General features: G+C 42.3%; 1 protein-coding gene across 1 annotated transcript in view; it reads right to left on the bottom strand.

The window, feature by feature from the left end:
• LOC126176497 (uncharacterized) overlaps positions 1-13806 on the bottom strand; it is a 686449-nt gene that overhangs the window by 618186 nt on the left and 54457 nt on the right. Inside the window, exons 2-3 of the mRNA XM_049923651.1 lie at positions 11520-11567; positions 7817-7986 (exon numbers count right to left, since the gene is read on the bottom strand). Coding sequence (XP_049779608.1) covers positions 7817-7986; positions 11520-11567 — 218 coding nt within the window. The remainder of the gene's footprint in view (positions 1-7816; positions 7987-11519; positions 11568-13806) is intronic.

Here is a 13806-nt window from a genome sequence, read left to right as displayed (position 1 = left end):
GGCGAGTCAACAAGAGTACAATTCCGAAAGCGCGATACTTCTTCGTGCCGCACAGTCCATGTCTACAACCGACGCAACTTGCGGAAGACAAAAATTTAATTTCTAAGACCAATTTTCGCTGTCTAGTTAAATGTAAGTTCAGAATTGATTCCGTGGAGCCGATCACATATCGGTTCCCCGAGAGCTCAATTAAAGAAAAGAAAGAGTGATGTTTGCAAATAAGCAGTACCGATTTCCTCAGCACGGTGAAACGTCATTATTACGCCTTCCAAATTTCTTAATAATGGATAAAGACGTTCTTAATCTTGACTACATAATTAGAGAATATTTTGCCACCAACTACTAACTGTGTATGAGCCTTTGCCAATAAAAGCGGAAGTGGATATAGCATTTTATAAAGATGCCAGTGATGCAGGACAGACTTGATGCAAAGCAGTTAGAGCTTGCCCGTTCAACATATGTAACAACATTTATGTATCATTTTAATCATATTTTGATGTTTTAACTCCTCTTACTTTTCGTGTTTGGTGACGTAAACTGGAAATAATTTCCGCCTGTTTCAGGAACAAAAAGAAATAAGCTGAAGGTAACAAAATGTGCTGAAACATGTTTGGATGAAACAAAAAGAATCAGTGTCTTACACTAGGCGGTATTTCACTTTAATAAAATCTGCTATGGGTCATATACCATCATTGTTAATTCAATGATGGCCTCTGAGTCTGCGTGCAACATACGATACCAACAGTTCTTCCATTCCGGTCGATCTTAAGTTCCCCGTTGCCAATCGCACTCCGTAGTCTTTCGTAAATCTGTCGCATCTCTCCGGCGCCCCCCCCCCCCCCCCCGCCTGGTCTTTTGGTAAATTCGGCTCCAGTTTAGTATTTGTTTTGTCTATATGCCATCCTTTCTTCTAACGACATCACGACCTCATAGCTGTTTCAAGATATTTACCCCTTCCGTAATGCCACTGACCTTTCCTACATGTCTGACATCTACTGGTTTCTTCCTGTCTTCGTGTAGATCAACACTAATCTTTCCATTCATCCCTGAGCTACTGTCAGTTTTCTAACAATGAACACAATGTCCTTGTCTCACAGCTGTAAGTTATTACTAGTGGTACACATCGGTTAAAAATTGTGTTTTTAAGCTCAGCCGACATCTTAAACTTGAAATCTAAAGACCACCTTCCGTAAGGTTGCCAGTCCAATATAATACGTCGAAATATTTTTGGTTTTAAGTATTCTTTCATTTTTACAGGTTACTTTCGTCATTTAAGTAAATTATCTGAACCCAATTCACCCACATTAACAAGCATTTTAAAAATCAAGGAGCCACTTGACAGTCCAATCCCACCTCAAGTGCGTTAGAAAACAGAATGTGAAAGCTAAAAATTGCAAGCCAAATCCGCATTTCCAGAGTCGATACTGAAGTGTGTACAGGGAGGAGTGACGCGTTTACAGATCTGGAGACAAGTTTTCCGAAGGAACTGCAGTAAGTACACGCCGCACAGCACCAATTTCGTGGTTCCGAAATCATAAGCGGGTTCGCTGATGTGTGTACAGATGAAAATTAAAACAGTGTTTCTATCGAAGAACACTGGTACAAAAGGGACGAACCGAATGAGGCACTGCAGTTCTTAAGGCGCTGAATTCATATTCAGCTCTGCCCAGCCAATCTGATTTAGGTTTTCCGTGGTCTTCCTAAATCACTTCAGGCAAATGCGGGGACGGTTCCTTCACAAAGCCCACGACCGACCACCTGCCTTGCCGCCTTAAAGCATTCTTACGTATTCTGATTTTATTTATATTTCTAAATATATTTATTTTCATAGTATCATGAAAAATCCCATACATTGCAATGTAATCCCAGGTGTGTGTGTGTGTGTGTGTGTGTGTGTGTGTGTGTGTAAATAAATATGATCAACCAGAAGCGTTATAGGGAAATACCTTTACGGGGAACCTTATGTGGATGCCTAAGTAACTTAGTGATAAACACACGAAAACCGGATACTTGAGTGCTTAACCTAGTTCACCATTAACAACTATTGTAACTGAAAGAGGAAGTGTACTATCGTATTTGAAACAATAACAAATGTCCTTCCGACATAAGCACATCCGATAGCCGTCAAGCGCGTATAGACAGCTGGCACGTGAGGAACGCGGCGTGTGAAACGGAATTCCACACGCGACGCGTTCTCAACGCAAATACCATGAGCGGTGCCGCCTGTGAACCGTGCGACAGCATGTTGACACGTAACGCACAGCAGTAGCTGCTTCCTTCCTTCCAGCGAAGCGCAACCATCTGTAATCATCTACAAGACCACCGCCGCCAACTATATGACAAAGTCTTCGGAGTGATAGTCATGATTCCTCCCGCCAAGGGACGTGCACAGTTGCGACCGGCAAATGAGCCGTTACTTAATCGGTAGACACACGAAACGCCAACGGTGAGAGTTTTGTTCAAGGACACGCCGAGAAGAATCAATAGGACGTGCGCGGCCTTCGAGCACTATTCCGAGTGCGACGTAGATCTGTGCACCGCACGTGCTCAGGCATTTTAACTTACGAATCACTCCGTTTGCAGCCATCTTGTAACTAGTCAACAGGTTAAGTTACAGTAAATGTTTCATTATTTCCGGTCGCTCTTCCGAAGGTATCGTAGAAAAAGCATATGGCCTCTTGTTTCAGGGATCAGATCCTTCTTAAAACCAAGCACACATGATAAAACAACATTACGTCCATCTCAATACATCTCGTCACAAGAAGTTCGGATATCTACTTCATCACAAAGGTAAAGCGACGCGTCCATGCAGTGGATTGAGAGGAACCTTGAGTTTTGGGGCGTGAGCCAAAATTCAATCACAACAATACGTTTTATTTACTGTTAAGTTTCGAACGAAAGAGCCGCTAACAAGTTTCTACTTATTGTCTTGTCATGACATGTTTGCGAAGCTTGGGGAAATAATAATAGGAGATATTTGACAAGAAAGCAGACAAACAAAGTGCATCTATCGTAGAGAGTGAAAGTCTACGACGCCGTACAGACTACTATCTGAATAGCAATAAAGGGCCTAACGTGGTATGGTGCCAAACTCATCCATCATCCTTTTAAATCTTGGCTTGTGGGACAGATCTGGCTGTAGTTTAGTCAGATATCTGGATTAGGTTTGAGGGTGGCGATCTGGTTGAGAGCTGAAGCCAACGAATGTGCATGCGGAATCAAGGCTGTGGTGACAGACTGATCCGTAGCGTACCCCGATGTCTACGTCACCGCCATGTTACACGCAATTTTACTTATCTACGTCAACATGGATACTCTGCAAATCACATTTAAGTGCCTCGAACAACCCTCACAAAAACAATGCTCGCACAGCGCGCGGGAAAAACGAACACCTATATCTTTCCGTGCGAGCTCTGATTTTATGATGACCGTTCTCCCTATGTAGATCGGCATCAAAAAAAATATTTTCACATTCGGAGGAGATTTCGCCGCAACGAAAAACGCTTTTCTTTCAATTATGTCAACCCCATTCCCCTATCATTTCAGTGACAGTGCCTCCCCTATTTCGTGCTAATACGAAAAGGGCTTTCCTCCTTTGAATTTCTCTATGTACTCCGTCAATCCTACCTGGTAAGGATCCCAAACTGCGCAGCAGTATTCTAAAGGAGGACGAACAAGTGAAGTGCAGGCAGTCTCTTCAGTAGCTCTGTTACATTTTCTAAGTGTCCTGCCAATAAAACGACTTTGGTTGCCTTCCTCACAACATTTTCTGTGTGTTCTTTCCAACTTAGGTTGCTAGATATAAAAACGGCAAGATAAATCCAAAAAAAGTTAACTTAATGTCCATTCCGACTGGATGTCAACGGGAGGTCGTAGTGAAATGGAAGTGTGTTCGTAGCCCTGTACTCAACGCCGAACGTGAGATTGAGATACCATTCGTACCGCAAAAAAATCTGAATATAGTATCAAAATTACGGAAGTAGCAATTATAAATAGAGTTTGTTAATGGTCAAAACAAAATTCATAACGGATGTTCTTAAAGGTTATATGCTGAAAATTCTACATTGCGCTAAAGAAGAGTGGCATAATAACATTTCAAAAGGTCGACATTCATTGGTGAAAGAAAATACATAATTAATAAATCAAACTACGTTCCCTTTTAGAATATACACTGCTTTTTGTTTTCTTTCTAGGTATCAACATCAAAAACTACTTTCTTAGGTATAAGACATTCTCGGACGTCTTGCTGCTGTCAGTTCAGTGTAAAAGCTCGAGATTTCAACGATTATCTCCATCGCCTGGTGTCGCCACCACTTCCGTAGCAGCGTAAACACTGCAACGAATGTATCTTTGCCTCCTCTTCATCGAGAGGTCGCTTCCATGCACCGCAAATATTGTTATCCGCCGTCACGGTTGAAGTTCTTTTCAAACATTCTTATTTCTACAGCCTATTTAATTATAGAACCCCAGTATGTAGGAGGCTGGGACAAAACTTTTGTTTCGTCGAACACTATTTTGTGTTTGTGAGATTTTGCACAATTGCCGATTTCTCTAGTTCTCCATTTTTAATGTCCGTTGTTCGGCACAGCGGTTGGAAATGGCGCGGATGGATTAACCGATATAATAGCTTCCACACTCTCAAGGGATCCAGACAGACTGTCCTGAAGGAGCTGTACCATTTCCATCTTTATAGGAGACTGTAAAATAGGTTTTATATCTCGTCTTCCTAGGACTCTACACATTGTTGGAAGTAATTATCGAAAGCTTGAGGTTTTCCCTGAACTGACGCGGAAACGAGACCTAGAATGTTTACAACAGTGCCGTCACGAAAGACTTCGCTCTCATACAATTATTTTCTTTATTAATGAAGCTGACTTTTCCATTGTTAAAGTTACCGAAAATTGTGTCATGTATTCATGTTCTTATTTATGCACGGTGTAGACTTTTCTTCCTCTGTTCATATGTTGCAAAACAAATCATTTTTTACTTTCAAATATTCTGCCTCTTTTGTGAAAGAACACTCACAGGAAAAAATATCTAAGACCTCATGCGTCGAGGTTACTGTCTTGTTTCTCAATTACGTTCTCTGAGATAATTTGATCTTCGGAGATATAGACGTTATCGTCTAGGGATGAAAGAGTGATCCGTAGTACAAATGACGAACCTACAACATGTGACAGCTCAGTCAAAGATAGCAGCAGTCAATGAAACTGATCAACCCGCTAGACACCAAACGCAGGCGTGATTCTAGGCGACATGTTATGAGACGCTTTTGCTTAATAACTATCTCCTGTAACTATTACTGTAACAGATGATTTCATTTACATCACAACGATAATCCTTCATGAAACAGCAAGCAAAGAAGTTCTACAGTATTATCTGATTTATTTATTCGTCCAGCGATGATCTCCCTATGAGACAGGAGCTATCATTGTACAATAAAAATAAACACACATACAATACAATGTTATGTTTTTATGTGTATAGGACAGATGGTCGGCCGTCTCGCCTTATTGAAGGAACCATACCGGTCTTTGCCTGTAATGGTTTAGAAAACCACGGAAATCAAAAGGCCGGAAAGAGCGAAGTCCATCCTTCCGAATGTGTCTCTTAACTGCACTAAGGTTCACGCCCTCTTTTACTCACAAAGCGCAATAAAACCTATTAATGTGCGTCACGCCCAAGATCTTGGAAGACACACTAATCAGCAGCGAACTTACTTCTACACGCTTCTTATCCGCAGCCCATTGTTCGAGATTAGGACCCTAGCGCAGGCAAACTTCTTGGAGACAGTTCTGCGGTGTCTGGAACTCTTGCTGGAACAAGCGGCTTCTCACAGGTAACATACAGGCACATTGAGAATTGGTTTCTTGTCTACCGGTAGAGTGCAGCTTTCTGCAGTCCACATTTGTTGCTAGGAATTGGTTAAATGTACGATGAAACGTTGAAAAAACTAGTTTCAGGCTGATCTGCACATCTTCGGACGAGTAGGTTTTGAATGTGACAGATTGGTTGCGAGTTGGCGAAACCAACGAATGTGAAGCGGACTGTGGTGAAGACTGATCTGTAGCTTAGCTCAAGGTCTAGGTTAAGTTGGAAGGTGACCGGGTCTGAGTTGGCGAAGCCAACAAATTTGAAGACAAAACACTACTTGAAGTGTCTTGGGCTCTGCAGAAATGTCAGCTCATTCCATCTGGGCACAAGTGTCACAAACTATCGTTTTGTTACGCTTGGACGAACGCTGAATTTAAAGCCGGCTCCCTAAGACTACGTGACTACAGCGACCTTGAGCAATGACACAAATGGGTGTATTCAAGGATTTCAATAGCGAGAGAAGTATTAAGAGAACTGTAAAGAGCCGTGAAGCGTTTAATCGGAAAATTGTCATGGTATAGGATGCTGAAGAATTAAGTATCTGCACGTGGCACTGTAAAACTAGCGCCAAATATGTGTTGAACTAAACTATAATAAACTACAGTAAGCACATGGAACCACACAGATAATATTGCAGTGGGATGCGGCAACGACCGCGCGATGTACGACCAACATCTTCATAGATACATTAGAGAAACAGATGCGATCGGCTCGCTTGGTAGTGATGTAAACGGATACTGAAGCAGTACCAGAACCTAATTATTGCTAAACCATGTGTGTAAACACGTTAGATACTTCCTTGGAAGCTACCACGTCTAAGGATATTGCCTAGCCAACGAGGGGACGAATCTGAAACGTAGCCTTTTAAAAAAACAAAATACTCTGAATTACTGTATATCTCGATTCTTGATTATCCAAATTCCTTCCTTACTAATTAGTTCAGAAAATTAAAATACTATTGAAACTGAGCCACAAACAAACAAACTTAAATTAAAATAACATATGCACTGTGTTGTCGGGCGACTGTTTTGGAATGTTCGCGCACGGAAATTTTGCACTGAGTGTTCTTGAATTATCCCCCTGTACTTGTAGGTTTTGAAGTTTTAGAGCGGTGTATACCGCACAATACGACCTCTCTGCAGTTGGCAACGTGGAGAGTCTGGCAGAAACTGTGTGTATGTGTGGTGTGTAAATCTAATTCACACATTTTAAAAAGTCAAAGGCACACGTATTGTTTCGGTCATAATCACACAGTTACAACTGTCATTTGATGAACTAATGACTAGGGGTTAGAACTTGCACAGGTAATATAAAGAAAACACATGGGCAAAAGAAAATAAATGAATTGTGTACAGTATGGCGGAACTTCCCACTATAGCCACAGTTTCTGACAGACGAAGACAGGGAAACTATTGCACCATTAGCATTTCATGAACGACTTAAACGACGTTATGTTCGGTTTCAAACTCTTCATATGTGCACGTAATAACCAGATTATTAATATTTTGAATTTAATTCCAAGTTAATTCAACGACGTCCTCTGGCACTTACAGTAACATTCACTTTCACACGGCTTTGATTGTCTGAAAGTAAATAGAGCCGTAGCTCGTATAGTAGAAAAAGAGACGCTTGTCAGGACGAATAAATATGCTCATCAACTGCAACTAGACCATGCCTATTAAAATCTTGTCCACCCCCTCATCATGCTGACGGCAGCTCTACATCGAAACTTCGCGTCATCACCAACAGTATATGCTTATCCGAAAACGGGGATGAAAAATTTTGCTGTACACCAGCTATGTTCAACATCTACCAGGTCCATACCAGCAATAATATTGAGATCACACCGAACTGACGACACAGCTGACAGTAACGCCGCAGACGTCAGAGATCGAGGTTCGCACAGTGCTTGCTGACTCGCCGCTGCTCTGGAGCCACCTACCTCAATCAGTGGCGCAAAGTTTCGGCTTCGAAGTCGTCGGTCAGCAGGTGGCGTGGCGAGGTGGGACGAGGCGTGGCGGAGCGGCCGCCGCCGTGACTCGGGACACGCGGCGCGTGCACGCACACACGGACAGCTGGCTTGCTGCACACTCCGCAACCAGACGTGTCGGGCTCAGCCTACTGACCCAGACTGAGCCGCGGCGCGCGCCGGCCGGCGCTTCCCCCTCCACGCGGGCCGCTTCCCCCACCACAGGGGCCGCCGCACGCGCGCGCACCTGCTGTCCCCGACTCGGCACACGGATTACGCGGTGGCGGAGGGGGAAAAAAGTAAAAAAAAAAACGGCGCTCTGCATCGCGGCCGACTGGAAGGATCAGCGTTACAGCCTAATTGAACCGTGCCTCACTACTACGGCAAATCTGTTCGGTTACTGATCTGCAAAATTAACATCCCGTCTGATGAAACATTCGCTGCATCGCACACAAGATTGTTGCCACTACACTATCGCTGATACGCACTTCAAATCACTCAGTATTAAGGCTTAAAGTCGTCGTCGTCGTCGTCGTCGTCGTCGTCGTCGTCCCCCTCCTTCCGGTAAGCTACCGCCCTGCAAATTTTCTAACCGTAGACTTTGCAAATTCTATAAGCGTTTTTGGAAAACATTCCTTAAATAAACTATCGTCGACATTTGCAGCCATTCATCCTCATCAGTTGCTACTTCATTTACGTTAACCACGTTTAATAATACATATTTTCCGTCTTTTGTAACTGAATATCAACTTGGTTTCAATCAAACATGATACACCTATGCAGATTAGGAAGAATCAGTGATCTATAAAATATAATTGTTTAACGTAACATTACGTTGTTGTGAGACACGTAATGTTTCCTGGACGAACTTGGGGATGATATTACTGTTTGAAAATACACCATTCTGAACTCTTATGCTTCCTATTTTTTCGTGTGCCCATTCGCTCTTTTGTACGCACACTGTAAAGATTCTAGTTAACTGTGCAGAGTGATTTAAAAGGAAGGAATAGATTTCAGTTGTTTATTACAGTCAAATTACGAAAAATAGGAAAACATTGCGCATGTCACTGGATAGAGGAAGGTTCTAAGTTTTATATTCCGACAGATACCATACCGTACACTCAACTGTCGAAACGGCAGTCCATTTCGTTCAACAGGGGCTTGTTTATTGAATCGACAGCTTCAATCATTAGACTTCTCGGCTCCTGAAGAACGGCTCCATTGAAGTGACGAAGACTCTCTCTTTTATGTACCCCTATAAGAAAAAATCTCAAAGTATGAGATCTAGTGGCCTGGAACAAGATCTTGTTGTCCACCTCTTCCAATCCAGCGTTGTAGGATGCTGATGAAAGTGAAGCGGAGCGCCGTCATACATAAAATCAATGGAATCTTCGTGCGTGAAGAAACATCCAATTATGCAGCATGTCTTAAGTATGACATTGGTGTCAATGTTTCCTCTGCAAAAATGAAAGGTCCATAAACTTTGTGAACAGAAACAGCACAAAATACTTCAGCTTTGTTGAGTCTCTTTCATGTTCGATAACTACTAAATTCTTATATTATGGCGGTTTACTTTATCCATTAGATGAAACGTCGATTCGTCCGGAAAGAAAGTTGTTGGGAAAAGTATCCTCTGCATATCCTGGAGAACTGAAATACAAAATTCGTACCGTTTGCTATGGTCGACGGGATGCAAGGCTTCGTATACAGGCTTCGTTTCAGAACACGCCACGCCGTTGAAGAAGGAAGTTTCTGGTCTGCCCGTCTTGTGGACTTCCGAGGGCTCCGTGTGAACGTATCTCGGATACGTCGACATTCGCATCAGACGTGCATGGCGGACCAGTGCTCTTCCCTTTGCATATGCAACCAGCTTCCAGGAATTTTGTGTGCTAGTCAGAAATGTACTTGTGTAGAGGCGGCTTCTTGCTGAGTCGACGGCGGAAAGCACATTTCACTCGACAATGGATTTCAACGCACAAAGTTGTTTCTCTTGTGGTGTAGTCGCCATGTTGCCACAAACAACAGCGCAGCTGTGTCAAAACTTTTAACCCGCTTCTATCCAGTCATATACTCGATATGTTTCTATCTTTTATAGTTTGTCTGTGGTAAACAATTGAGATCTGTTCTTTCTTTTTGAATCACCCAGTATATCACTTGGCCTTACCTGCTGTTCACTGCACACGACTTTGCCCCAGGGGTGACTGACGGATCCTGGGAGCTGTAGAGGGTAGTGCTGCAGTGGGATGATACGTAGTTTCAGGAGGAGAGCGGGGCGGCAAGGAGGGTGGGTGATGTCATAATAGGAACCCTTCCCCCCACTCTCTCTCGCTCTCTCTCTCTCTCTCTCTCTCTCTCTCTCTCTCTCTCCCCCTGCGTGTGTGTGTGTGTGTGTGTGTGTGTGTGTGTGTGTGTGTGCGAGTTCCCAGGAAGCTGTACACGACTCATATCAAAATATTTCATTTTGTCGAAAACTAACATTTTGAGACCGTGGCCGTGTACAGAATACAGCTTTATTCCTGCAAAGAACAAAACGCCAACCAGCCACTGCTGATAATGCGCTGTTCATTTACACAAACAGCGCAGTTATCGTTAGTCTTATAGGCCACTGATGAGTAAGTAAGAAATGTTTCGTAGAAAACAAAATATAATATTTCTTTTATTATCTGATAAATATAAATGAAGTATACTGATGAAAAATATCGTACGCAACAAATTAAATATATCATTGTAAAACGCAAATTTTCTACAAAATCGAAAGTAAAACAGATTGTATTTCTTACTCTTTAAGGCAACTTTTGGTAAGGCGCATAACTTATTAACCAGAAATAAAAGAAAACGTAGCTCTCCTAGTTATCTTTTTTTCTTTCTTGTTTGTTTTCTGTCCATTTTTGTCCCCCCTCCCCCCCCCCCCTTCCCCTTGCGTTCGACTTTGGTAGCGCTCGGCAGCCCCTCGGTTAGGCACAGGATGTCATCGTGCGCGATCAGAAACAGAGCAAAACAATGACAACAATCTGTAGCCTAGCCCGAGATGTAAAGTTGAATGGTGACAGGCCCGTCGTGAGTTGGGAATGCTAACGAATCAGACGTCAGGATGACCAGTATAATTCTAGTTATGACGCGTATTTTAGGCGTATTACATTTTTATGAGTGGTTCATGTCCGCTATTATCATGATGTCATGAGACGTGGTAGAAGGGTGTATCGGCAGGTTCAATACAGCAAAAGTCCCAATTATCCGGGTTAAAGCGAACTCAGACACTGTACAGATAACTGAATAACACGAATAATCCAAAACCCATACGTGTTGACAGCAAACTGCTATTTACAGTATTTAAAAAAAATAATATGGCACATGTCACCTTTGGAAAGCCAGTGCGTTACATACATGTTACTCGCCCCAGACACTGAGAACTTATTTACAAATTCACGCTTAAAACTCAGGTTTTTCGTACCACTTGCTCTCACTTTGCTTTCGGTGAAATAATTACAATTTTTCGGTTTTTATTTTTCATTCACTTTGTTCCTGACAATGGTTCTCATTTTCCAGAATCACTTATTGGTACTTCTTGATGGGCGATATTATTCCAAAGAAACAAGAGGTATCTTAATGCCAGGTAAACTAAGCAGACACATTGTAATAGTAAATATGAATCAGACAATTGCGAAAAGACACTCACCTGCAGACGTAATGATAGTATATTGCTGGCTGAGAACGAACACCTTACCTGAAACAAGAAACAAGCAGAATTAATGCGGATTGGAAATTGACACTCGCACTATCGCGCATTGCAGTACAGAAAGAATTCTTACACTGTAAGTACGCTGTCACTTACCCGCTGGATACGAAATGAGGAAATAAAAAATAAAATCGAGTCCGGCATGTCTGAGCGTACCTAAAGTAGGTAACTTTTGATCAAACCCAAATCAAAATTTTACCAACTATACTGAAGGAAACTTCGTCGAATTTCAGGCCTAGGATCATTTACGGACACCACGAAAGATCATCCTAGGCTATTCATTATCACAGTCTATCGCTAACATAGCGGATTCTTTGTAACATAATGACAGAATTGCCGGACTGATTTGCCTCACTGCATAAACATCAACGCCTAATATGTTATTGTATACTAAAACAGTTGGAAGCATACCATTGTGGGTACTTGAACTCTAAGAGGAAGAATATGAGTTTTTGAAAACAGCCACAAGTCGCACTTAGTATTTTTTTATTCTTCTTCAAATGAACGAGAGCATCATCAGAATATATAGTTTGAAGCTGGCTGACAGTATTAAAGATTACAATTAAAGTTGGGTGACAGCTCTAAAGATTAAACTGGCTGTACTATAGTACTTAAACTTACGTTTAAATGAAGAGTATTGGTTATTTAGAAAAAGCAGACAACAGAATTTAGCTCATCTAATAACGATGAAAACATACGTTAATGAAGCACATCAGCATTATTTGCTTTCAGTAGTTTTTTTAAGTGAAGATTTTAGTAGGATGAAAATATCACAGGCAGCACTAACAACTGAATAAAACAAATACGTCGATTTTGTAACACTACAGGGATTATAATCATGATAAACACAAATTCATCTCAGAGAAAGAAATAAGACGATAACATTGTGGAACGAAATTATTAGGTTTGTTCCTCACATCAGTTTATCAGTTTTAGTTTCTGCCCCCCCCCCCTCTCGCGCACACGCACGCACGCGCACGTACACACACACACACACACACACACACACACACACACACACACACACACTTACAGGAGTAGGACTTAGGAGCCATCTGACGGTTTGCAGCAAGAGTGGGGAGCACAGTAATGTCAGAGTATTTTAGTTGGAAAGCTTTGATACAGGGAAATATAGACAGCGCAGAATCGAAGAACAGTTTCATACTTTAACATATGTATGTTACTGGACAAATGAGGGCATCTAGCGTAGCAACAAATAATTTCACATTTCATTAACACCTATACAGGGTGGTCAGAAACATTCTGAAAAGCTTGTAAGAGTGTTGGAGGGTACGCTGTGTTGCGAAAAAATTGTTAACAAAACGAAATCGATTCGTTGCGCCGTTTCCGAGTTAATCCGCTTTGAAGTTAGCTAATCAGGCCGTTGCGTGCGCAAATTCAAGGGGCTCGCCAGGTACAATGAGTTTCAGTTGTTTAGCGCACGATACTGCTCACTGACTAGGCTTCGATCCTCACTACCGTCCCATGTCCAATTTTTGTATCGCTGTCTTTGTCGGTTTTGGGAAACAAAACGAAGAACACACTTGGCGGCACTGTCTCTGGTGGACCGCTTGAATTTGTTTGCGGAACGGCGTTACTGGCAAAGTCCAATACAAATTAACTAGGAAACGGCATCATGCATCGAGTTTTTTCTTAACAACTGCTTCTGGGAACAGCCTACCCTGCAACACTCTCACGTGTTTCTCAGACTGCTTCTGACGACCCTGTATATCAGGCGCTCAAAGTACCGAAACTTTTGCGACACGATAATATTCTCTCTCTCTCTCTCTCTCTCTCTCTCTCTCTCTCGCCGGCCGCGGTGGTCTAGCGGTTCTGGCGCTGCAGTCCGGAACCGCGGGACTGCTACGGTCGCAGGTTCGAATCCTGCCTCGGGCATGGGTGTGTGTGATGTCCTTAGGTCAGTTAGGTTTAAGTAGTTCTTAAGTTCTAGGGGACTTATGACCTAAGATGTTGAGTCCCATAGTGCTCAGAGCCATTTGAACCATTTCTCTCTCTCTCTACTTTCTTTCTTTTTTTTCTCATCGGTTATTGTTAGTTGTGTTAAGTTTAATTATACTATGTACAGTCCAAAAATACTCTTTTTCTTCCAATGTGGCCCAGACAAGCTTAAAGGACGGGCACTCCTGCTGTATACTCAGAACGTGCATCCCGGAGTTGATGCGCATTTCAGGTGCGAGTATATAAGAGAAGCTACAAAACATTGTGT

The sequence above is a fragment of the Schistocerca cancellata genome, chromosome 3 (assembly GCF_023864275.1).
Source record: "Schistocerca cancellata isolate TAMUIC-IGC-003103 chromosome 3, iqSchCanc2.1, whole genome shotgun sequence".
Classification (NCBI taxonomy): Eukaryota; Metazoa; Arthropoda; class Insecta; order Orthoptera; family Acrididae; genus Schistocerca; species Schistocerca cancellata.
Note: the sequence above shows the minus strand (reverse complement) of the source record. Positions and strands in the feature narration are given on the sequence as shown.